This window comes from Amia ocellicauda, chromosome 23 (genome assembly GCF_036373705.1).
Source record: "Amia ocellicauda isolate fAmiCal2 chromosome 23, fAmiCal2.hap1, whole genome shotgun sequence".
In the NCBI taxonomy this organism is placed as follows: domain Eukaryota; kingdom Metazoa; phylum Chordata; class Actinopteri; order Amiiformes; family Amiidae; genus Amia; species Amia ocellicauda.
The window spans coordinates 15,612,394-15,637,968 of NC_089872.1; the positions used below are offsets into that span (position 1 = coordinate 15,612,394).

Genomic DNA, 25,575 nt, shown 5'->3' on the forward strand with positions numbered 1-25,575 from the left:
CTGATAGAAGAGCAACTTTGACTGAAATAACCACTCGTTACAACCGAGGTATGCAGCAAAGCATTTGTGAAGCCACAACACGTACAACCTTGAGGCGGATGGGCTACAACAGCAGAAGACCCCACCGGGTACCACTCATCTCCACTACAAATAGGAAAAAGAGGCTACAATTTGCACAAGCTCACCAAAAACAGTTGAAGACTGGAAAAATGTTGCCTGGTCTGATGATTCTCGATTTCTGTTGAGACATTCAGATGGTAGAGTCAGAATTTGGCGTAAACAGAATGAGAACATGGATCCATCATGCCTTGTTACCACTGTGCAGGCTGGTGGTGGTGGTGTAATGGTGTGGGGGATGTTTTCTTGGCACACTTTAGGCCCCTTAGTGCCAATTGGGCAGCGTTTAAATGCCACGGCCTACCTGAGCATTGTTTCTGACCATGTCCATCCCTTTATGACCACCATGTACCCATCCTCTGATGGCTACTTCCAGCAGGATAATGCACCATGTCACAAAGGTCGAATCATTTCAAATTGGTTTCTTGAACATGACAATGAGTTCACTGTACTAAACTGGCCCCCACAGTCACCAGATCTCAACCCAATAGAGCATCTTTGGGATGTGGTGGAACGGGAGCTTCGTGCCCTGGATGTACATCCCACAAATCTCCATCAATTGCAAGATGCTATCCTATCAATATGGGCCAACATTTCTAAAGAATGCTTTCAGCACCTTGTTGAATCAATGCCACGTAGAATTAAGGCAGTTCTGAAGGTGAAAGGGGGTCAAACACAGTATTAGTATGGTGTTCCTAATAATCCTTTAGGTGAGTGTATACTCTTCAAGGATATTTGAAGTTCTGGACAGAGGTCTCTAAACTGCATATTATGCTACAAATTCAAATTAGAGACAAAACAGTCACACAAAATACCAATAATGGCATGATAGGAAAATGAATGTCAGAATAAACAAATCAATATTACTTAATAGAGTTACATAATTCAGTCTTGCATCTGTGAAAATTGCAATATTGTAGTCAAATTTTGTTCTTTGCTTTTCTTTCCAAAAATATGTATATTACATTATTCATATTCTTGGCATATAAAATTATTTAGTGTTTTTCCAAATCTCTCCTTAGTTTTTAGATGGCCAGTTAAAGGCCTCTATGTGTTGATCTTTAAAAAGACATGGGCATCTTTGGTAGTATGTGTAAGATAATCCAATATTTGAAAATGTAATTGGACACTAATAGCATTATAAATGAAAGAAGGCCTACTTGAAAATATCTTCATACTTCACAGCATTTGCCTACTGTGGTGTAAAGCTGAAAAATGCCCTGATGTGAAATAAGCACAAATCATTGTTGATGTAACTCAAGTTACCTGCGGAGGTTTCTTTTTAATGTTTTCCTTTTCTCGCTTTTTCTCTGGTAGTTTCACATGGAAAAAGTTAATCAGGCATCAGTTATTTTTGAAAAAGAAAAAAGACAGCTCTTACGCTAGGCTTTATCTGCATATTCAAGCCACAATTTCATATTTGTCCATAACTGTACAATTTTATAACAGTCCTGACATTAACATTTTCAAGAGAATATTCAACCAAATAATTTTAGAATTCTTAATAGGTTTTACTTTCTGACGTGAAAGTGTTGAAGTATAAAGCGAAATGAAGAACTCCGAGCATGACAATTTTGCCTCTCCTTCCTTTTTTGTATAATTTAAGTTGGTAGAAAATCCAAACATTAAAGTTTTTAGTCAAGAGCCCCTTAAGATATTCAATATTATTTTTTCTGACTCAATTTCAAGTATCAGTATATCTTCCTTTCCTCTGATTTTATTTTTCCTGAAAAATACTTACAGAAGTATGGTCTCATTGATTTCTGGTTCTACTGGGCACATTAATTTACAATATTACTTTCAGTATCTGAAAATTGCAATGTAATATTGCCATCAGTTTCTAATTATTTCTGTTCTGTCAGGAGTTGGCATATTTAATCATTTGCAAGATGAACTGTAATTCTAGGTCTGTACTACAGGACCATTTAGACATTCACATAGGTTTGTTTCCAATAAATGTCAAATGCAATCAAAACATTGATACTATCCAGTACAAATGAACTGTTTCATTACCACTTTTAATTAACATCTGGACATACTGTTAACATAAACCTCAACCTTCCACCGAAGAATCTATGATCTCTCGCAACATTGTGTTCGGAAATATAGGCCATAAAATAATAATAATTTTCCAGTGCATTTTATTTATAAATCATTATCCTGTGTGAATGCAAACTTGCTTGTTCATTGTGATGACCACATGCTATCAAAATGACCACAACCTGAACTGTGAAGTGGCTTGACCTAGACCTGATTTTTTTTTTTTCCCTCCTTTAATAAATAGTGCTTTTGTGCTCCAGGATGGACAGGGGAATTCTGTCAGTATGTGGAGAATGCCTGCTTGATTTACCCAAACAGATGCAAAAATGGAGCAACGTGTATTGATACCAGTCAACCCAAAGCCCCCCCGCAGTACGAGTGCATTTGCCTTCATGGTTACACAGGTACAGTTTTATCAATATCAAACATCTAACAGTGTCCGAATGACATAAAACTAAATTTGTTTCTTTGTTTGTTGTATTCTTCACAGTATTGCTATAAAAGAAAAAGAGAAATACATTGGTTCCTTGTTTTTCTGTCTTTGCCGGATTGTGATTTGTGTGTGTGTGGTGTGTGAGATAGAGTTTTTGTGTCTCTTAAAAGGAATAACATTTTATAGCTGTAGAGATTCTTGAGCCTTTATGTAAAGTCATAATTCAGACATTAGAGCGAGTAACAAAATGAGAACACAAAATGCAGGCTATTATTGTTATTTATGATTTGACATACATGGAATATACTTTTTTCATTTGCTTGAGTAATTGACTTTTGAAGCCCTGTTTATTGTATGTGGAATAAGCTTTAGATAAAGCTCTTTTTACTCAAGGCATTGAAAATGTATGATTTTAAAATGGTAAACTTTGCAGGTGATACAATTGCCTATATTTCAATTCAAAACAATTTTAGCATTCTGTTTTGTGTTTTTTTTTTTTCTTCTTTCTATTCACTATAAGTGTTTTGAATTGAGGTCAAATCCTGTGTTTCACCAAAATGAAAAAGCATACCTTGCAAATCAGTCATCCCTGCACATTGCTTGTCTAAATGGCTTATGTTATAATTTGCTTTATCATGTGTCTAAAAAATGAAGAAAACCAATGTTGCAACATTTTATCAGTGTGTTTCCTATTCAGTTAGCATTAGCATTTCACACAGATGGCACCCTTTTGCCTTTTGAGTACCGTAAACTAGATCAGTATCTGATTGTCTTAAGTACACTAATGTAATTGGCTTTATTGTTGATTCTCACCTAGACTGATTTCTAATCTTTAGCTCCAAAAATGTAGTGTAGTGTTAAAATACCCCAACAGGAAATCAGTATAATATGTAATTGATATTTACTGTATTTCCTAATTTTCACACTTTTAAAATATCCAAATGACTGTACATGACTGGACTCTGACTGCCTCATACAACAAAAATCAAAATAAATCAAAATCATCCATTTTAATATGTCAGTTTTATTGATGTACTTAGTTTAAACATGTATATTCTGTGCCTAATATAACCGTGAATTGGTAAGGATTTGTCACTGTGTAATTACAATCTTCTCTGTATTTATGTACATTATTTTTTAGAAAGGTATTTCATAGCTGTCTTGAATAGAGATGGTAATAAAGTGGTTCAAGTATTTAGTTATGTGCTGCTCTGTAGGCAGTGGGATGGAACTGCAGCCGAGTTTGCACAATCCTTTAATAATGATATGCCTTGATAATAAGTTGTTAACATGCATCTGTTTCTAATTGGCCAGAAGTGCATGTTCTGTTCCTACATAAATGCAATACTGCAAAAATCACTACCTGCTGTGTTGCTTAATTTGCAATACAATATCTATGCCTAAGTCCATTAAGTGGAGCACACATTATGTGGAATTCACAGAGGGGAGAAAAAAGTATAATCTGTGTTCATTCACTATCCATTCGTCTTTAAGATTTATCTCTGACAGGGACCAAAACATAACCAATCCTCACCTGTCAATCAGTTAAGTCGGAGATTGTATTACACAAGTTTCAAGTTTTTTGTGCTGTGCAGGACTCATACATCTAGTGTCGCTTCAGTGATGGAAAAATTGTTTTTCACGATGTGCTTGCTGTAAGTGACTGAAGGAATTAATCAATTCACGGCTGCCTGAACTCCTCGCGTTGAAAATATAAGCTAGAAGAAGTCACCTGAGGCCTGCTTAATTTCAGGCCCTACTAGCCTCAGCCGCGGGACTCTGCTATAAATTTTCAGAGTTCACTGTGCACCTTGATTGTTTGGTTTGTTTCGGTTTTAAGGATATCATGTGCTTGAAGAAATTACCTTTGTGGTTAGTATTTGCTTTTCTTAAATCCATGTCATGTTTTTTTGTGTGTGTGTGTGTGTGTGTGTGTGTGTGTGTGTGTGGTGCTCATGTTTAATATTTTAGGACAGAAATAGAATGGGCTGTGCTTAGGCGTCTATACAACATGAAACCTCACATGGTCAGATGGCACACTACAAAAATAGCAATTGGTATCAATCATATTATTTATGCTTTATTTACCAAGACACTGGCCAGATCAAATGAGTATGTCAAGGAGATCTTCATCTTCATGTCAAGATGTGCTCTAGATTTTGGACTGGGCAGATGAAGCAATCATGTGACACAATTTATGATTTGTGGATTATGTCATATTTGCAACAACACCTGAAGACCTGTGGTTTCAAGTTCAAGGACTCTCAGATCCATACAAGGGAACTGGACTTAAAATGAACTTGAGTAACAAACTCATGTTTAACAGCTTTGCTGAATTGTAAGAAAATGTAAATAGATCAACAGATTCTTGAAGAAGTCAAAAGTTATACCTACCTTGGACACCAAGATCGACAGACAGAGATATTGTTGAAGAAATCAAAAGAAAACTAAACATGGGATGGAGTGAATTTGGAAGAAACAGGGCAATGTTGAATGGAAATCTATCCACTTGCCTGAAGAGAAACGTATTTGATTAATGCTTACAACCAATGCTCACTTATGGCTCTGAAACCTGGTCACTAAATGCAAAAATGATACAGAAACTGTGGATGACACAAATAAGCATGGAAACATATCTGCTTGGCATAACAAATATAAATGAATGCATGCAAAAACAATCCAGAATATGTGACATCATTGATAGTGAAAATGTTAAAATGGCAACAGTCCGGAGATATTGGAAGAAAAAGAACAGATTAATGATGGACAAAGGAAGCTATTGAATGTACCCCAAGAAAAGAAATAAGACTTGGAAGAGGACCACATAAAAGATGAGAAGATTAAATCAAACTTTGCAGGCGTGACATGGAAAATAGAAGCTGTATATTGAAGCAAGTGGAAACATCTTGGGGAGCCCTTCATGTAGCAGTGGATCGATATAGGCTGATGAGGTGTGTGTGTGTGTGTGTGAATGAATATCCTGCATAAAATAGAACTGTTATTTACTATCAACACATTAATGTTAAGTATACCTTCATCCATTAGTCTGAGCTGGATTGCATTTTAGTCCCACAAGTTAACATTTTGCTTGATTTTCATGTGAATCACATGGAACACTAATATTTATCCCACAGCATCCCATTGACTGAGTGACAAAGTAACATTATTGACATCATCCTTTATAAAGAGCAAACTGTAAAAGAAACCTTTAGCACCTTGATGTTTTTTGTTGGCTTTGGTTTTGAAATGTGCCCTCAGTGATTTCTCGTGTCTGCATTTCAAGACCATATTTGGTGGACAGGAGATGCTGCATACTGAGCAGAAATAATTTATTATAGAAAACTGCTGGATATGTTTTTGCAAAGTAGGCATACCTAAACTTGTATAGAGAGGCCAGTGCTTTTGAATGCATTAAGAATGATTATACACACACATACACACATATAAAATATATCTACCCCCCTGTTTTTAACATTAAATACTGACATGAAAAGCATTTCATCCATATGTAGGTATGCCCATGCAGGCAGTGGAAGCCAGACCATACAGTAACTTTTCTTATTTTATTTTTTATTTTTTATTTTTTTATACCTCTTTTCCTGAAACGGGACTGAGATGAATAGAACGGTTTGTAAAATCAGCTTAAGCAAAAGGAAATGGATTAACTAAATGCACTTTGCAAGAAGACGGCAAGTTAGAGAAAATCTCCATGAAATGAAATCCAGACACAGCCAAACATCATCTGAACTAGAGAAAGTGGAAGTGAGCTGATTCTGTAACATTTTAAAATATGCTATGCATTACTGTTATTTTAAAATGCTGCAGTGCTCGTATACAAACACATTACACTTTGATAGTTTGAGACATTAGAGAGAGGAATTGAAAGTTTTAGTTTTTCATTTCTGCATCATTTAGTAAAGCCAAAAATCTATGTTTTATTTGTATTATTATTATTATCCCTTCCATATTTTAAAGTGTTGTATACACCACTATCAGGATTAAAATGTAGAAGTGTAAACCAATGATTTGAGTTTCTATTAAACTGTAAAACATGGAATGCGCAGGTGCATGTCTTGCAAAAACGGCTTTGTACAAAATTTAATGTACTGTGAATTTTTTTACTTAATGAAGATCAGGATATAAGTATTAAATAGTAGACTAACACCAACTTAACCCTTTAGTCCTGTTTGGTTTAGATAATATTTTCATGATTTATGGCAAATAAGGCTCTTAAGATTGAGAATATAATGAATTTGTTCTCACTGCAGTCTCAGTGTAGGTGTCTGAAACTCAGTGTGACACATTCAATAACTTTGATTCATTTTTTAACATACTATTTTAATATAATGTATTTTTTATATGAACATAATTATGTTGGATTAAATACAATAGAGAAATACTAAATATTCAATGTTCTTTGTTTAACAATAGTAGCTAGCTGGATTCTAAATCCCTGCGTTCTACGACAGCAGTTTTGACAAAAATGTTGTACAGAAAATAGAGAACAGATAGCATCGCTGACACTTTATCAAAGTAGATGTACAGCAGTTTAGACTTGTTCAACCCAAACTGAAATGAGCTGGACGAAATATGATGTATATAGATCGATAGATTAGATTTAAATAATAAAGGTTGCAGGCATGACGGAAAAGAGAATCCGTAGATTGAAGCAGGTGGAAACATCTTGAGGAGGCCTTCATCCAGCACATCCTGATAGATATAATATATTATGCAATTGATAAATATACAATAGTGCTATATAGAGGACTATTTATTATATAACAATTATTGTTTCCTAAAATAATTATCATATTGTGACTCTTTCAAATCGATGCGTTGTAAATTAAAATATTGAAAGTGAGAGATTGTAGACAGTAAGGAAGAAGAATAGGTAGAAATATTGCCAATATAATAATGATTAAACATGGGGGTCCTTCAGATGAACTGCTTTTGCACTGGATGTGAGAACGCTTTAGCAAGAAAAAAATAAATTAAATAATGATGAAATGACGTGTAATTATATTTAAGTGTCACGTGTAAACCACAGAAAGTATTTACAGTATATTCTAATATACATTTATTTTTCTTAAACATGATGACCAAAAGTCTGTTCCTGAGTAATGAAAGTATTTGTAAGGTCTGAGCTGTATGGCAAATCAACTATGGCAGTTAAATGTTTGTGTAGAAATGTCTGACAATTCACCGCTTTCTTTTTTTTCAGCATTAGCAGCTGACTGTCCGGCTTATTGTGTCAGACATTGTTCAGTCTCATTAACAGAAACCAGAAAAATCACTTGTTTGAAACATTTAATGAGGTGGGGGGAGGCAATGTAAACAAAATGAGGCCAGTATTACAGCCAATTAACATTTGCTAATGTTATATATATATATATATATATATATATTTTTTTTTTTTTTTTTTAAGCAAAGATTATGGGAATAAATTAAATAATAAGCCAACCAGAGTAAATTAATTGATTCAGTTCAGTGAGAAATTAGTTGCTGGCTGGGATAAATTAATGCACTCTATTCCTATTCTTCTGGGTCAGCTCCTTTTAAAAAAGTGGTTTCACAAATTAGGCCCAGGACTTTAGGCTATCTAATCAAGAACTATAAGATTTTTTTAAAAAAAAATTTAATCAATGTTCAATTAATTCTTCAAATATGATGGCAAAAAATAAATGCATTAAATAAGTGCATGTCTCAATGTGACAATTACATTTCTTGAAATACGAATATCAACTTAAGTACAATTACACAGCACTTTCCATTTGATTCGTTTATTTTAGTATAATTTCCATCTTCCATGTTAAATTGTGGTCTACTATAGGGTTAAGGTTCGAGTCCCCAGTACAATTGAGACTTCCATTCAAGGTACTTGTCTCCAGAGTTAACTAATATACATGTACATTTGTGTGGGCCTAGTTTCAACGTGTGCAGATGGCTAGGGTTGAGTTTCAGCATATTTAAAATAAGTATAAAATGGATGGTGTATTACAATGATGTATAAAAACTGATGTTTTGAGGCTAGCCCACTTTGGATGACTTTCTAATGTTTGGATCTTTATTCCAGGAGAGCACTGTGAAACAGAAATAAACGAATGCAACTCCAATCCATGTAGACATGAAGGAACTTGCAGTGACTTTGTTGGACGCTACACATGTGTGTGCCCCCCAGGTAAGCATTTCTCGTTTGTATTGTTCCATCTTGCCACACAACCCAAAATATAGCTTTGTGATTGACAGGCCCCAATCTGTGTAATCTATTCCCAATGCCCACCGCTAATGTGGTTTGTGTCAACACTGTATGAGCTTTTCAATGGCCGGTTATGAAGATTGTGTTCATGTGAATTATATTGGTTATGCGATTGTTAATTCTCCTCTCTTTGCTCAGTCTGGATTTATATTCACTGATGCAAACCAAACCCCAGGAGGATTGAAGATTATTGGCAATTCTTTGACTACTCTGTTTTGCCAGCTGCCTCTTTCTGCCCAGTGAATGTGGGACCGCTAAGGCACAAGGGAATGTGAACTTGAGCCAGTTTTTCCCCGTGCCCAATATGAAAGAGCACGAAAGCCAGAAACCGTTCTTCCACCTGACCTCAGAGATGGCGAACCACCCAGCAGCTCTGAACAACACGCAGAGCTGTTTCTCAGTGTACCGCAGCCTGTTGTGTTATGGTCTGTACAATTGATATAAAGGCATAACAGTATTTTTATGGAGGCGGTGAAGTATCTCAAGGTTTTGTGCTTAAAAATACAAATATTACAATAACAATTGAATGAAAAACTAAATCAGACAATCCCCAAGCAACATTTTAATATGTTATACTGATGGTCTTACGGCAGTATTTCAGAGTATTAACTGGAGTAATTTATCTAAGGTTAGGGTTGCTTTTCTACAGAATTAACCAAAGATTTGTGTTTGTATAATTTATTTATTTCTACATGAAGATGGTCTTTCAATCGATGTGGAAGCCATCTGACAAATATAATAGTATATCAACATTACATTTTTCTACTGAAGCAATATCATTCAAACTGTGGTGTTTATTTTAACATTGGTCAATTAAACCTACTTAGATTCCCATTTATATATGAAGTCTTGCAGTTTAGATCCAGCTTGCCATAACAAGACGCCAGCTAAGCAGTGTCATTACAAGCTTCAAAATTACTTCAGTGCAAAATAAGTCATGGTTCATTAACATTTATTAGTCAGCACATCAGTGAAGCATATTCTGCTGCACATTGCGTGTGCAGGTTTTTAAGACCACAACGGCACTACATACAATTTAAGTTGCAAATATTTTAAATCATTTATAAGAAACTATATATACATTGTGTTTGTTATTTTTAAATGTAGAAATAACATTTAACCAGATGTGTATTTATTCATATTAAGTTAGATGTTTGTGATTGTTTTTAATGAATTGCACAATACATTGTATATGTCAAGTTTGCAGGAGGTATGCATTGCAACAGTTTAATCGGTGTTCAATTTGAAAAGGTGATGTGGTTTGTAGATTTTAACTTCTTGATGTGTAGGATGACTTAATTGAGATATCATCTATTTCTATCCATTCAAATGATTTCCACCTCCTTTGGGTGTGTACTATATGGTATCAGCTTTCTGAATACTTCTCTTTCAGAGTAAAGGGAATCTCTCAGGTTGAATCTAGAATTGAGACATTCAGAATTCAATACTTAATTCTTTATTCTCATCTATTTTTCATATTGAAAACGGTCTTCAAATATTTTCCACAAGAAGAAGTCCATTGATGATATTACTGGCCATCAGACACCAGACACTTACTTTTTTTCTATGTTGAACATTTAATATTAAAAGTTTCAGTCCACACTCATAGAAATGAAATTATGTAGAAACTACTTTTTATGTTATACAGTGAGATTTTTTTGTCTTTCCTTTTATATATATATATATATATATATATACACTCACCTAAAGGATTATTAGGAACACCTGTTCAATTTCTCATTAATGCAATTATCTAACCAACCAATCACATGGCAGTTGCTTCAATGCATTTAGGGGTGTGGTCCTGGTCAAGACAATCTCCTGAACTCCAAACTGAATGTCTGAATGGGAAAGAAAGGTGATTTAAGCAATTTTGAGCGTGGCATGGTTGTTGGTGCCAGACGGGCCGGTCTGAGTATTTCACAATCTGCTCAGTTACTGGGATTTTCACGCACAACCATTTCTAGGGTTTACAAAGAATGGTGTGAAAAGGGAAAAACATCCAGTATGCGGCAGTCCTGTGGGCCAAAATGCCTTGTTGATGCTAGAGGTCAGAGGAGAATGGGCCGACTGATTCAAGCTGATAGAAGAGCAACTTTGACTGAAATAACAACTCGTTACAACCGAGGTATGCAGCAAAGCATTTGTGAAGCCACAACACATACAACCTTGAGGCGGATGGGCTACAACAGCAGAAGACCCCACCGGGTACCACTCATCTCCACTACAAATAGGAAAAAGAGGCTACAATTTGCACAAGCTCACCAAAATTGGACAGTTGAAGACTGGAAAAATGTTGCCTGGTCTGATGAGTCTCGATTTCTGTTGAGACATTCAGATGGTGGAGTCAGAATTTGGCGTAAACAGAATGAGAACATGGATCCATCATGCCTTGTTACCACTGTGCAGGCTGGTGGTGGTGGTGTAATGGTGTGGGGGATGTTTTCTTGGCACACTTTAGGCCCCTTAGTGCCAATCGGGCATCGTTTAAATGCCACGGCCTACCTGAGCATTGTTTCTGACCATGTCCATCCCTTTATGACCACCATGTACCCATCCTCTGATGGCTACTTCCAGCAGGATAATGCACCATGTCACAAAGGTCGAATCATTTCAAATTGGTTTCTTGAACATGACAATGAGTTCACTGTACTAAACTGGCCCCCACAGTCACCAGATCTCAACCCAATAGAGCATCATTGGGATGTGGTGGAACGGGAGCTTCGTGCCCTGGATGTGCATCCCACAAATCTCCATCAACTGCAAGATGCTGTCCTATCAATATGGGCCAACATTTCTAAAGAATGCTTTCAGCACCTTGTTGAATCAATGCCACGTAGAATTAAGGCAGTTCTGAAGGCGAAAGGGGGTCAAACACAGTATTAGTATGGTGTTCCTAATAATCCTTTAGGTGAGTGTATATATATATATATATATATATATATATATATATATATATATATATATATATATATATATATATATATGTAGTACTGTGCAAGTGTTTTAGGCAGGTGTGAAGAAATGCTGTAAAGTAAGAATGCTTTAAAAAATAGACATGTTAATAGATTATATTTATCAATTAACAAAATGCAAAGTGAATGAACAGAAGAAATATCTAAATCAAATCCATATTTGGTGTTACCACCCTTTGCCTTCAAAACAGCATCAATTCTTCTATGTACACTTGTACAAAGACAGGGATTTTGTAGGCATATAGTCAGGTGTCTGATTAAACAATTATACCAAACAGGTGCTAATGATCATCAATTCAATATGTAGGTTGAAACACAATCATTAACTGAAACAGAAACCGCTGTGTAGGAGGAATAAAACTGGGTAAGGAACAGCCAAACTCAGCTAACAAGGTGAGGCTGCTGAAGACAGTTTACTGTCAAAAGTCATACACCATGGCAAGACTGAGCACAGCAACAAGACACAAGGTAGTTCTACTGCATCAGCAAGGTCTCTCCCAGGCAGACATTTCAAGGCAGACAGGGGTTTCCAAATGTGCTGTCCAAGCTCTTTTGAAGAAGCACAAAGAAACGGGCAACGTTGAGGACCGTAGACACAGTTGTCGGCCAAGGAGACTTACCTCAGCAGATGAAAGACACATCATGCTTACTTCCCTTCTCAATCGGAAGATGTCCAGCAGTGCCATCAGCTCAGAATTGGCAGAAAACAGTGGGACCCTGGTACACCCATCTGCTGTCTGGAGAAGTCTGGTCAGAAGTGGCCTTCATGGAAGACTTGTCGCCAAAAAGCCATACCTCCGACGTGGCAACAAGGCCAAGCGACTCAACTATGCACGAAAACACAGGAACTGAGGTGCAGAAAAATGGCAGCAGGTGCTCTGGACTGATGCGTCAAAATTTTAAATATTTGGCTGTAGCAGAAGGCAGTTTGTTCACCGAAGGGCTGGAGAGCGGTACACAAATGCGCGTCTGCAGGCAACATTGAAGCATGGTGGAGGTTCTTTGCAAGTTTGGGGCTGCATTTCTACAAATGGAGTTTGGCATTTGGTCAGAATGAATTGTCTCCTCAATGCTGAGAAGTACAGGCAGATACTTATCCATCATGCAATACCATCAGGAAGGCATCTGATTGGCCCCAAATTTATTCTGCTTCATGACAACGACCCCAAACATACAGCAAAGTCACTAAGAACTATCTTCAGCGTAAAGAAGAACAAGGAGTCCTGGAAGTGATGGTGTGGCCCCTACAGAGCCCTGATCTCAACATCATTGAGTCTGTCTGGGATTACATGAAGAGAGAGAAGCAACTGAGAATCCTTAAAGGACAATTTATACTTCTGTTTAGGTATGCGCATGCATCTCTGCGTAGCAACACAGAGCAGGGGTAAAACGTACTTTGCTTTGCGTGGATGCAATGAACAATTATCACCATGATCAAACAGGTGACTGATCAAGGCATTGATCCAGCGGTTGGAGAATAACTTATTTATTGCTCATTAATTGTGAGAAGTTTAACAGCTGAAACGCCATATATGTATTTAATTAAAATATTTAAAGAACAGATATGCAAGAGAAATTCACATATGCAGAGATGTGTGTGTGTATGTATGTTATAGTGTTAAGTCTCTAGCCAACTATAGCAAGACAATATAAATCTGCACATACAGGATGCTATTTGTATTTGTGTGTGTGTGCGTGTAGTTTCTGTAACAGTATGTGTTAATTTACATCAATACATTCATAGGTGCACCATAGAAAATGCATAAGTATAAATCAGCCTTAAGTCCACAGAAGATCTGCTGTTAGTTCTCCAAGATGTTTGCGCCGACCTACCTGTCGATTTCTTCAAAAACTGTGTGCAAGTGTATGTAGAAGAAGTGATGCTGTTTTGAAGGCAAAGGGTGGTCATACAAATATTGATTTGATGTAGATTTTTCTTCTGTTCACTCTTTGCATTTTGTTATTGATAAATATAATCTATTAAAATATTTTTGAAAGCATTCTTACTTTACAACATTTTTTCACACCTGCCTAAACCTTTTGCACAGTACTATATATATATATATATATATATATATATATATATAATTTAATGCTATGGTATAATATATATAACAGGGAGAAAAGTTAAATTAAATGCATTAAAAGGACAACTTCCCATTTCCCTTTACATTTAAAACCATTCATTTCCTGCAGGATTTTCCGGAGCTAACTGTGAAGTGGATATAAATGTTTGTGGATTACTGAACACCAGCTGCCCCCCTGGTTCCCTGTGTCTGGACCTGCCAATTGGACTGCAGTACACGTGTCGGTTGCCATGCCCTGAGCACACGATGGTAGGCCACAACAAGCATTCAGAACGATAGTGAATCGATATGTAAAATTAAAAACTTGCCTCCAAACTTATCATTATAAACATGTAAGTAGCAGCTTGGTGCTAGTATATAACATTGCTGGTATATGTAAATAACTAAATTTGCAAGTTATTCCAACTGTGATACCACCTTGAAAACATCTGGTTTAAGACGTTCTGATTTCCTCTATCTGCATTACGGTGCAGGTCCCCTGGCAGTGTTTACCCTGAGCTGATAAATGCTTCACTGAAGCATTTGCAATGTGGTTCATGCCTTAAACTGTCATAAAATTTCAAAGCACTAAGGAAAAATCCATTTTGCTGTGTGCCTTTGGAGAGAGCTATATTAGGCTGCAAATGTTTAATAGCTTTAATCATCCCAGTGGATAAAAAAAAAGAGCATTACATTTATTACATTAGTTTGGTAATAAAAGGAATACTTGTCCTTATATTTACCAACAACAACATAATAACATTAAATGCTCACTACTATTGTAATCTGTAAAATATTTGAAACAAAATCCAAACCTTGCACAAATGAAACAATTCAACTGTTCTAATGGTATTAATATGAGGAATTTTCTTATATATTCAGTATCTTGCTTTTGCTTCTGCAAGCCATACTACTTATTCAGGAGAAAGATGCTATAATTAGTGTGGTTTATATTAACTTCTTCTCTTGCAGTTCTATTGCAGTTTATTTATTTATAGATATACAAAACAAGTTGTTAATGCATAGAAGCATTCATTAGAATCAAAATGTTCAATAAGAACTTGTTTTAAATAAGTTATTTTATTTGATCTGGCATAAGGATTGCCTCTGTGTAAATATAAAAATGGCCATTGGATATTTGGAAAACAGACCTACAAAAGTGCAATTCACTGTTCAAATAATGAATAAATGTTGCCAAGTGATAAGATTTGTGCTCCCAGTGAAGAGCACTGCCAGAACTCACAGATGCAGCCTGGTCTATCTGGAGCAAAAGGAACAGCATTGTATCAGTGTCCACTTTTAGTGCTGATGTTGGAAAGATTTTAGCCAAACCAAATGAAGATGCATGCACAACTCTACTTATGAGTGAAATATATTTAAATCATACAAATTCTACAAAGGAACTATATGATAAGCAGTTTTGAATATATATGGAGTGAGTTTTATTTTCATATTTTTTTATTAAACACATATTGAACATTATGCTTTATTGGGTTGAATGCTTTCATATTTGTTTCCACAGCCATGTGCAAATGGGGGCCGTTGTTTCCTCAGCGATGTTGACAGCTACGATTGTGTCTGCGCACCTGGATGGACTGGACCCAACTGCCTGGAAAACATAAATGAATGTGAACATCACTGGTGTCAAAATGGAGCTACCTGTGAAGATGGCATCAATGGCTACAGGTGCGTGTCTTGTGTACTAGGTTTTATCAATTCTAAAACCAAAAGGATAACTCATACCTCTTTTTTAGCATCTTGGAATCCCAGAAAAGATATAGAGTTGAGAATGTGCCAGAGAGTTAAATGGAGAAATGTTCTTTCCTGTTACAAGTTGATGTACTGCTCCGTTACCCCCATATATATATATATATATATATATATATATATATATATATATATAAACAATAAATGTATGGAGTTTCCATTTAGACACCTTAGAATTGCTACAACAATAACTATAATCGTTCTACACCATTTGTGCACAGCAGATTCTGTAAAAGTACATCTGCAGTTGAAGTAAATCAAATAAGTCTTCTGAGTCATACAGGTAGCAGATGATATATAAACTTTTTTCCAGTTATATTTATAGAGCCTTTATTCTCAAAAGGGCCTTTCAAATAGACTTTGAAATGTTCTAAAAATGTATAATTTTGAAGACTGTGTGGCTTAAAAAAAGTGTTCCACTCTGAATAAGATAAATGTCCAAATATTACTCACTGACTGATTTCTCTTGCACCTCTCCTGGTTTTATGATGTTTGGCATTAAGGAGGAAAGAGCTGCTTTTGGATTTATACCGGTTGTGAAAGCTGGGGGATATTGAAAATGGTTGCCAACTGACTAGTGAGAACCATAATACTGCTCTGTCATATCCACATCCACTTCCACAGAGATGGGTTTTACGAGGGCCTCTCTATAAGTCCATTAAGAGCTGAACCCATACAACTAAAATGGAGTCTGTCTCGGCTGAATTGCCTTGTGGAAAATAATCATCTCATTTTTGTTTATGTAACCGTTTTATTAGGTGTATTTGTCCTCTTGGCTTTACTGGAACATCCTGTGAATTTGATATCGATCACTGCGTCAGCAACCTCTGCTCAAACCACAGCACTTGTCTGGACCTGCGCTACAATTACACCTGCCGTTGCATGCTGGGATATGAAGGGCGATACTGTGAAATAGAGACGAATGAGTGCGACAGTTTGCCATGTAAAAACGGGGCCACCTGTGTGGACTTAATTGGCGATTTCGTATGTCACTGTGCGGTTGGTTTTGAAGGTATGTCATGACATTTGTGCTCTGTATGTGTTTGTGCTCATTTGATACATTTTCTGAGAGGTGCTTATTAAAAGTTATGATGTGCCAAGGACCTTTTCTCCACAAAAGGGGACAAAAATGCATTTTGCATTGAATTTCATCACTTAATTTTATTTTAAATTACTGAATTTTGTATCAGATGAGATTGCCTGTGGTTTGTCATATATTGCCAGTAGTAGTTTGTACACAGATTTGTACACCATCCATGTCTGCCCTTAGTCAGGATACTAACATCCTACAGTGATTTAATTGGTTTGAGATCAGAGCAGTGTGTTGGCTAAGGAACATTAAGTATGTTATTGTCATGCAACCATTGATTTCCCCAGTTTGTGGGGGTGCGTTGTCCTGATGGTAAGAAACAGCACCATAAATTCCCATCAACACAGGAAGTGCTCTGACAAAATTAACTGGGACGCGTATTCCTTTCAAAAACAGTAACACGTCCAATTTCATACGATTATGCTCAAAGTGGAGTCCCTGCCGTGATATTTATAAACAATATTATTTTCAGCTGTTTCCCTTTACATCTTCACATCAAGATCTTGTCTGTCCTATTTGTTTGTTTGCTTAAACATTGTCCATCAAGATCTCTTACAGTTAACAGAGGCATTACACAATAGTTACACAATTGCAACTAGAGGACTGTTATAGAGGACTGTGCTTTTGTTCAAATTTTAGGTGGCAGCAACATGCTTCTGTAGGCAATATGTGTGTGCATGCATATCATTGTGTGTTTTTTGTTTATCATCTTCCCATCTTAAATAGCCAAGCAGCTAATGGAGAGAAGTTAATACAAGCTTAGTTATTAAAAAGTGCAGTAATATACCTAAATTAATAATGCTTAACTTCTGTACTTGCAATTTGAAACTAGTATCCAGTTTTCATCTTAGTTATACAAAAATTGAGTAATATAATATAACGTATAATGCATAACCTCTGTTCTTGCAATTCGTACTAATGTGGTATCCAGTTTAAATAAATCACTTTGGGTCCATCAGCCAATACAGAAACCTTTAAAGGAATAAAAGAGCATTTTGTTGAAAGCTTGCAGTATTCTGAATACAGTGAGGGGAAAAAAGTATTTGATCCCCTGCTGATTTTGTATGTTTGCCCACTGACAAACAAATGATCAGTCTATAATTTTAATGGTAGGTTATTTTAACAGTGAGAGACAGAATAACAACAAAAAAATCTAGAAAAACGCATTTCAAAAAAGTTATAAATTGATTTGCATGTTAATGAGGTAAATAAGTATTTGATCCCCTATCAATCAGCAAGATTTCTGGCTCCCAGGTGTCTTTTATACAGGTAACGATCTGAGATTAGGAGCACTCTCTTAAAGGGAGTGCTCCTAATCTCAGCTCGTTACCTGTATAAAAGACACCTGTCCACAGAAGCAATCAATCAATCAGATTCCAAACTCTCCACCATGGCCAAGACCAAAGAGCTGTCCAAGGATGTCAGGGACAAGATTGTAGACCTACACAAGGCTGGAATGGGCTACAAGACCAATCGCCAAGCAGCTTGGTGAGAAGGTGACAACAGTTGGTGCGATTATTCGCAAATGGAAGAAACACAAAATAACTGTCAGTCTCCCTCAGTCTGGGGCTCCATGCAAGATCTCACCTCGTGGAGTTTCAATGATCATGAGAACGGTGAGGAATCAGCCCAGAACTACACGGGAGGATCTTGTTAATGATCTCAAGGCAGCTGGGACCATAGTCATAGTGGCCTAGCCAGTCTCCAGACCTTAATCCCATAGAAAATCTGTGGAGGGAGCTGAAGGTTCGAGTTGCCAAACGTCAGCCTCGAAACCTTAATGACTTGGAGAGGATCTGCAAAGAGGAGTGGGACAAAATCCCTCCTGAGATGTGTGCAAACCTGGTGGCCAACTAAAAGAAACGTCTGACCTCTGTGATTGCCAACAAGGGTTTTGCCACCAAGTACTAAGTCGAAGGGATCAAATACTTATTTCCCTCATTAACATGCAAATCAATTTATAACTTTTTTGAAATGCGTTTTTCTGGATTTTTTTGTTGTTATTCTGTCTCTCACTGTTAAAATACACCTACCATTAAAATTATAGACTGATCATTTCTTTGTCAGTGGGCAAACGTACAAAATCAGCAGGGGATCAAATACTTTTTTCCCTCACTGTAATTGTTTTTTCAAATTATTTGTGAACTTAAGGATATGATGTGAGTGGGAAGCAATTTGAATCTATGTAAATGTTGAAGTTGTTTTTTAAATCACAGTTCAAATCAAATTGTTTTTCAACAGTTTATATACTACGGTGGTTTTTAAAAATAATTTCCAAAGCATTGCTCACATCTGCTTGCTAATGTACGTTTTACCATTTATTTATTTATTTTGTCATTTATGTATTGAAGTTTGATGATTAAAGTGAAGTAAAGCAGCAAATAATTGCTTCCTTGTAATAGCAGGCTTCAGGCAACATCCATAGATAGTTGCAAAGTAAAACCTGCTTTCTTATCAGCTAAACGAGGACCTAAAAGGAGCTGAATTTTCATTCTGTTCTCGCATTATTATATAACTGTTTGCTTTGATATAGACAGACGAGACAACAACCTTTGTCAAGCTTTCTACTGAGATAATGACTTGTGAGTGTCTATATATTTTGAACATATCCATAATTGAAAAAAAAGACTTAGAGCTGAATCTAATTTATTGACGATGGTAAGACTTGGAAAGCCAATAAAACTTTTGACCAAATTTGCCTTGATGCTTTGTGTTGATTAACTCAATTTAAATCTGCCTGTGTTTGCATATTATCTCCCAAGGTTAAATTATGAATATGATTGAATCCTCCTCTTAAATGTTTTCATTTCAGGGAGAACATGCTCTGAAAATGCTGATGACTGTTGGTCTAGGCCTTGTCTTAATGGGGGGACCTGTGTGGATCTTATCAATGACTACAGATGCCTTTGTCCCTTTGGTATGTATGGATTTAAATGGAATGCAGATTGATATGCCTAAAAATAAATTAATTCTAAATCAAAATATAGTAACTACCTGTAGATTTTCTTGGCACATTTAATTTATTTAAACAGTACTCTAAATTCAATGTACATGTATTTTTTAAACCATAAATGTTAAAACGATGTAGCATTTTAGAACCTTTCAAACAAACAAGTGTACAAAAAGTGATGTATTCATTTATTGCCATCAAAGCACACATCTAACATCTTCACACGGCTTAAGCCTGGAATAATTATCTTGGGGAATGGTTCATAATTCAGCTTAAATGTGTCTATCTGGGCTTCACTAATATACTGCACATTGCAGACCAAAAATAAATGTCCTAAGGCGCTATGTTTTTGAAATATATATGTTTAATTAATCCATTATTTCAGACCTCATTCATGCTTAAACACCAATCATCTTTAAACTTTAAATTTGGCTCAGGACATGATTGAAATCAGTTCAATGTTTTTTGAAGTCCTGATTAATTAGTAGAGCAATACAAATAGCTTGAGTTTCAAATATCAACATTGAACCATCTTCTGGAAAATCATTAACCATTTCAACCTATTTTGAAAGGTTAATAATGATAAAGAAAAAATATATCTTTCCATTTGCAATTGCTATCTCCTATATCCATTTGTTAGCACATGCATTTATTAGATTTATATTTTATTTGTCAAATACATTTCTCTAGAGTTCTTTCTGGTTTTAAATGTTAAGATGATCCTTTGGTATAAACACTTTGTAGATAGAGAGTAAATTGAGGCTAAGCACAATTTCAAAGCAAATAGTTCATCATTGATCTAAACCGTGAAATACAATATTCTTTAAAAAAATATGAAAATGATATCTCATGTTATATAGTTATAGTCCTAGTAATTTCTGAGATTAAATGGTTTAAGTACAATGTCAATATGACAAATTAATTCTGCATAAACATGAATAAAGTATAATACAACATTAAGTGTATCATATAATATATTGCTTTGTGTGCAATGGTGATTCGTAATGTCATCACTCTTTACTATATATGATTTGTTTCACTTTGCATCATGTCAAGTTTATATCAATACATATTGTCCACTGATATACATGTTGGTGACAGAATCAAGATATATTGTTTTTCATTGTTTGAAATGACACTGAGTCATAAATTTGATTACACAGGACTATTTTTCATTGTTTATCAGTTTTATTCATTTTAAATTCTGTCAAGAAGCTTTGGCAGAAATGTTAAGTGTTAAATGTAGAAGTATAATAAAAGTATAATAGTATGTTTCAGATTAAATCACTGTGAATTTATTTCAGATTAGTTAGTAGGGCATCTAAGCATCGCTATACATGCACATTAACACTGTGGAGGCTTGCCACAGTGCCAAGCTCTTGAAATAGGCAGGGTCTCAGGAAACAGACACAGGAAAAGGGGTATATGGTGCAAAAGTGAAGATTTATATAACCGTGCAATAGTGTGAAAACAAAAGGCTAGCTCCTTGTTGAGCGTAACTACACAGTATGAACAGGTCCCTCTATACACACAAACAATCAGTCCAAGTCAACGTTCAAAGCCAGTAGTTCTTTATCAGGTCCTCTCTTTTGTACTTTACTTCATCACTGCTGTTCTCTCCTACTCCCCACCAACAAAGGCCTCCCTGCTTCCTGCTTTAGGAGTCCTGCTGGCCAGTGATTCATTCTCCCAGGGCTTCTGGGCGGTGTAGTGTTGGTCTACTGGCCAAGTTGTGCTCCTCCTAGCACTATGTTACAACACATACACACACAAACACACACACACTAATTTCTACCAGTAAACAATGGTATATATCTGTGTACAAGTTTTATTTAATTGCAGAGACCTTAAAACGAAATTTGGCTGAGCAGTTAATTTAGAGGAGATTGTGAAATATATTTTCTAGTTGACCTACAGCTATAGGTTGAATATCAGTTGAGAAAACTTTGCCTGATAATATGAATGATAATAAAAGAAAAAAAAACTATAAGTGATTTATTAATATGAATATTATATTGTACATGTCAACTTTGATATATTTCAGTCAAATGGCCACTGTATTCGTAATCAATTTCAAGGTGATTGTCTTGTAAATATTCATGAACCAATCTCTGTGTTATTAATTTGCAATGCTTTTATTCAAGTTGATAGTGAGCATCTTATGCATATTCGGGAGTATCTTATGCTTTTCATGTTGACACTGCTAAATGAGTTCCAGGGAGCTTGGGATTTTCTTTCAACAGGAGATAATAGCTGCTTACAATGCAGTTCCTGTTGGCATATTGCATGGCAACAAATCATCTCAAAACATTATTTTCATGGAAGGAAACCTGGAGGAATACATTTTCTTTTGTTAATGAAAATGTAGTATTGTGCTTAAGAATGTTGAAGATCATTCAATGAACTCTATAATCTGCACTTTTTTTTCTATTGTTTGTGAATCAGTCAAGCTACAAAACTAAATCTGGTCCTGCTAATACAAATTGTTGTTGCTGTTACAGACACATATCAGAAAATAATTTCTACTACAAATTTACATACAGAAAAAAGTACTCATTACTTGATTTTGGCAGGACAGAAAAACACTACAAATACTTTCTCCTTATCACTGGAGTTCAGATGAAAATATTGCCTACTGTATTTGTTTTCACCGAAAATGCTTAGCATATCTATTACAGGATATTTCAGTAGAAAAATAACTATCCAAATGTATTGTCATATTAGCCATCATTGTGTAATTTTTACCATGATAAAAACCAAGACCAAACAAGAGGCTTCCATTCCACTATTACTTATGAAAATAACTTCTTGACCATTTACTACAAGTTCATGTAGAAATTAAACAGACCTCCTTATTCTCAGTAAAGGTTCCATTAATGCCTCGCTCTTGGTTGGAATTGTGTGTTAGATGTCTATAATCAATTTAGGCCTTCAGAAATTGAATTGGATTTAGAGTTTGTGATGTTCATTTGACAGCTGGAACATAAGTAACAGAAAAGGACACACCATAACTTGATTTCTTCAACCATGTATTCAACATTTCACATGCACTCCCAGCAATGAAGAATTGATGCTTATCTCTTTACTAAGAGCCCAGTTCATTCACTACATTATTCCATAGAAAACAAGTATTCTGGTAAATATTCTCATGCAAAAGACATTGATAAAAAATGATTCGGAGCGAGAGAGATCTGTGACCCATGATCCTAGAAGTATATTTAACTTTTCATCTGTCCCTTGCCTGTCAAAAGATATTTTATTTTACTTCTAAATCCCAATAAGTATTAGTCTCAGATTTCATAGTGTAAGAAAACATTAAGTACCCGTTGAATAAGAAATAACTGTTTATGAAGGATTTTGTAACATAGATTTATCTGTATCCCATTTAGACAATACCTAAAACATACTAATCTCCAACATATTCTACTTAAATGGCAGTTGGTAATGTGAAAGCTGTAGCAGAGCTCTTTTACCTGTGGTGCATAATAATTTAAGCCCCAAGGCACTGCTGCTTGCGTCCACACTGTTTCATTAGAGTGCTACCAAAAAACGACACATTTATTTTGCCTGGGCTTAGAACGCTGTATTTATATGAAACCATGCATCTAATTATTTTTCAAATGGGTTCTTTTATAGCCAAAGCATTATCCAATGTAGCTTGAAATGATGTCCTCTCTTGAGTAGCCTTGGTGGGTGATTTGCTGGTTGATGTTGCTGATAGCTAGACTCCTAGTAGAGCAATTTTTACTTCATGCTAGCACATCTGCAGACTCGGGTGCTGGTGCTGCACATTTATCTTACAGTTGTTTGAATTCATCAGCTTGTTTGTCAGTCATTTTCAGGGTTTTCATTTTTGAAATTATTATTTCCAGACATTATATACATGTGTTTTTTGTAATAACAATACTCTTGGTGCTACCATTACTACACACCACTACAACTACTATTTCTATCACTTCAAAAATGACAAATAACAAGAATTATCAACACATTTTGTTTAGCAGTATTTAGAAAACACAATGCTAAACATGAAAACATAAAGACAAGTGATAAACCTACTTCCCTGGGGCTGGGAATTAAACAACAACTTGGCCTTTGTAAAATTTGCATTATGGATTATAAAGCATTATACTGGGGATGCAAATTATAAATCCAATTCTGAACCACTCCTTGCTTCCTTGTAAACTAGATTACAATCACTGTTTTGCTATTCTAAACACTCTGGGTAAACTGGCTTCAGGTAAAGTCTGAAAAATAAGTACATAAATCTGCACAGCATTAAATGACAGATAGAGAATACAGAAAAAATCACTTTTGCAATCTCAATTATAGACTGACTATTGTCTGTTATTTATATGGTAGATTTACTGACCTGAGAAGATGTAAGAGAAGGTATTTATTGTTTTCCATCTTAAAATACAGGTTTGAAAAGAACAGTTAGTTCTGCTGTGATTACGGTTCAAGGAGAAACCAGCCACAAGGTTAAATACCAGCAGATTTTAAACGTATGAAGTATATTGCACAATGTTATAGAGTTCAAAGTATCTGTGAACTGGTGGATTGATTGATTTCTTGATTTCGTACATAGCAAACTATATCATAAAGACTATTTTATTTGGGTTGGATTGTCAAGAAATGTAGTGTAATATGAGCATATTTACCTAGTAAAATGTATTAAAAGGAAACTGTAGGAAATTGACTTTTGGAGAACATTTACATATATTCATAGTGATTTTAGATATGAGTTGTAACATTAATGGAAAACAGACATAAAGGGACTTCAGTTTCATTTTCTGCACATATTGATCAAGTATTGGTAACATCGTGTGGCTGGATTATATTTATAACAGACGTTATTGATGTAAACATTTATCAATGGATTGCAGACTCTGCTTCTGTTTCAGCCGACACATGCGATATAGATCAGAGTTGCAGGACAGGACTTTATGTCAGTGATTCGCTCAATTAGCATACTGGGCTGCAGGTAGACTGCCAGAGAAAGAATCAATGCTGTAATAAATCAGCCGCGTAAAGGGTGTCTTTACCTAATAAAACGTAAAACTGACATAAATGCATTTGGCATTTAGAATTGTGTTTTATAGTTGGTTTCTGAATTTCAATCATATGGCTCCTAACTAGGTTTTAGAAAACCATAAAATCTTTAAGTTATACTACAAGATATATCTATACATTTTTTTTTTTTTACCTGCTAAATGTGAGTTTACTAATAGAGCGAGTGTTTACTGTATGTGTACACAAACATGGCTGACACTGTACTGGTGACTGCTTTGACACGGCACATTTCCAAACTGTTATTCCATCTGTTGGACAGCGACCGTGACCATGCTGTTGGATATGCTGGTAACCGATATGATGGGGAACTCAGGTGTTTGCCCTCAGGTCCTTCGCAGCAGTTTTTGATGGTTCCTCTCCACATGTGTTGGCTGACAAACAGTGATGAGCTGTGATTGGTCAATAGTCAATTTCTTTTGCCTGCTTTGCTGCCAGACCCAGTGACACTTGTCTCTGCCTCATTTGTGCCATGAAAATGTTTTATTTGGTACTGATTATAAGGACATGCAGTTAGGAAACTAGGGTATTCTCACAATATGTTCTGATACATTATGTGAAACATTATATTTTCTGATATATATGTCAAAGACTGTTGAAGTGAAGAATGCAGTGACCTTTCTAGAAATTAAAGTCAAGAGTGATTTGTGGAAAACATATTAATGAGTACAGCAACATTATTATTTTGCAAACAAACACTTCATTCAAAAGACATGCATTTATGCTTCTAACAAGTGCTCTCTGTATTTTCATGATAAAATACATATTTTGCGCAGTGAACAATCTTTTCCTGTTTGGTTTTCACATCTTG

At 35.6% G+C, this 25,575-nt stretch overlaps 1 protein-coding gene across 1 annotated transcript in view; it reads left to right on the plus strand.

The window, feature by feature from the left end:
- eys (eyes shut homolog) overlaps positions 1-25,575 on the plus strand; it is a 215,284-nt gene that overhangs the window by 15,505 nt on the left and 174,204 nt on the right. Inside the window, exons 5-10 of the mRNA XM_066696777.1 lie at positions 2,402-2,561; positions 8,664-8,768; positions 14,018-14,157; positions 15,410-15,573; positions 16,413-16,666; positions 19,557-19,661. Of these exons, the coding sequence (XP_066552874.1) occupies positions 2,402-2,561; positions 8,664-8,768; positions 14,018-14,157; positions 15,410-15,573; positions 16,413-16,666; positions 19,557-19,661 (928 nt within the window). The remainder of the gene's footprint in view (positions 1-2,401; positions 2,562-8,663; positions 8,769-14,017; positions 14,158-15,409; positions 15,574-16,412; positions 16,667-19,556; positions 19,662-25,575) is intronic.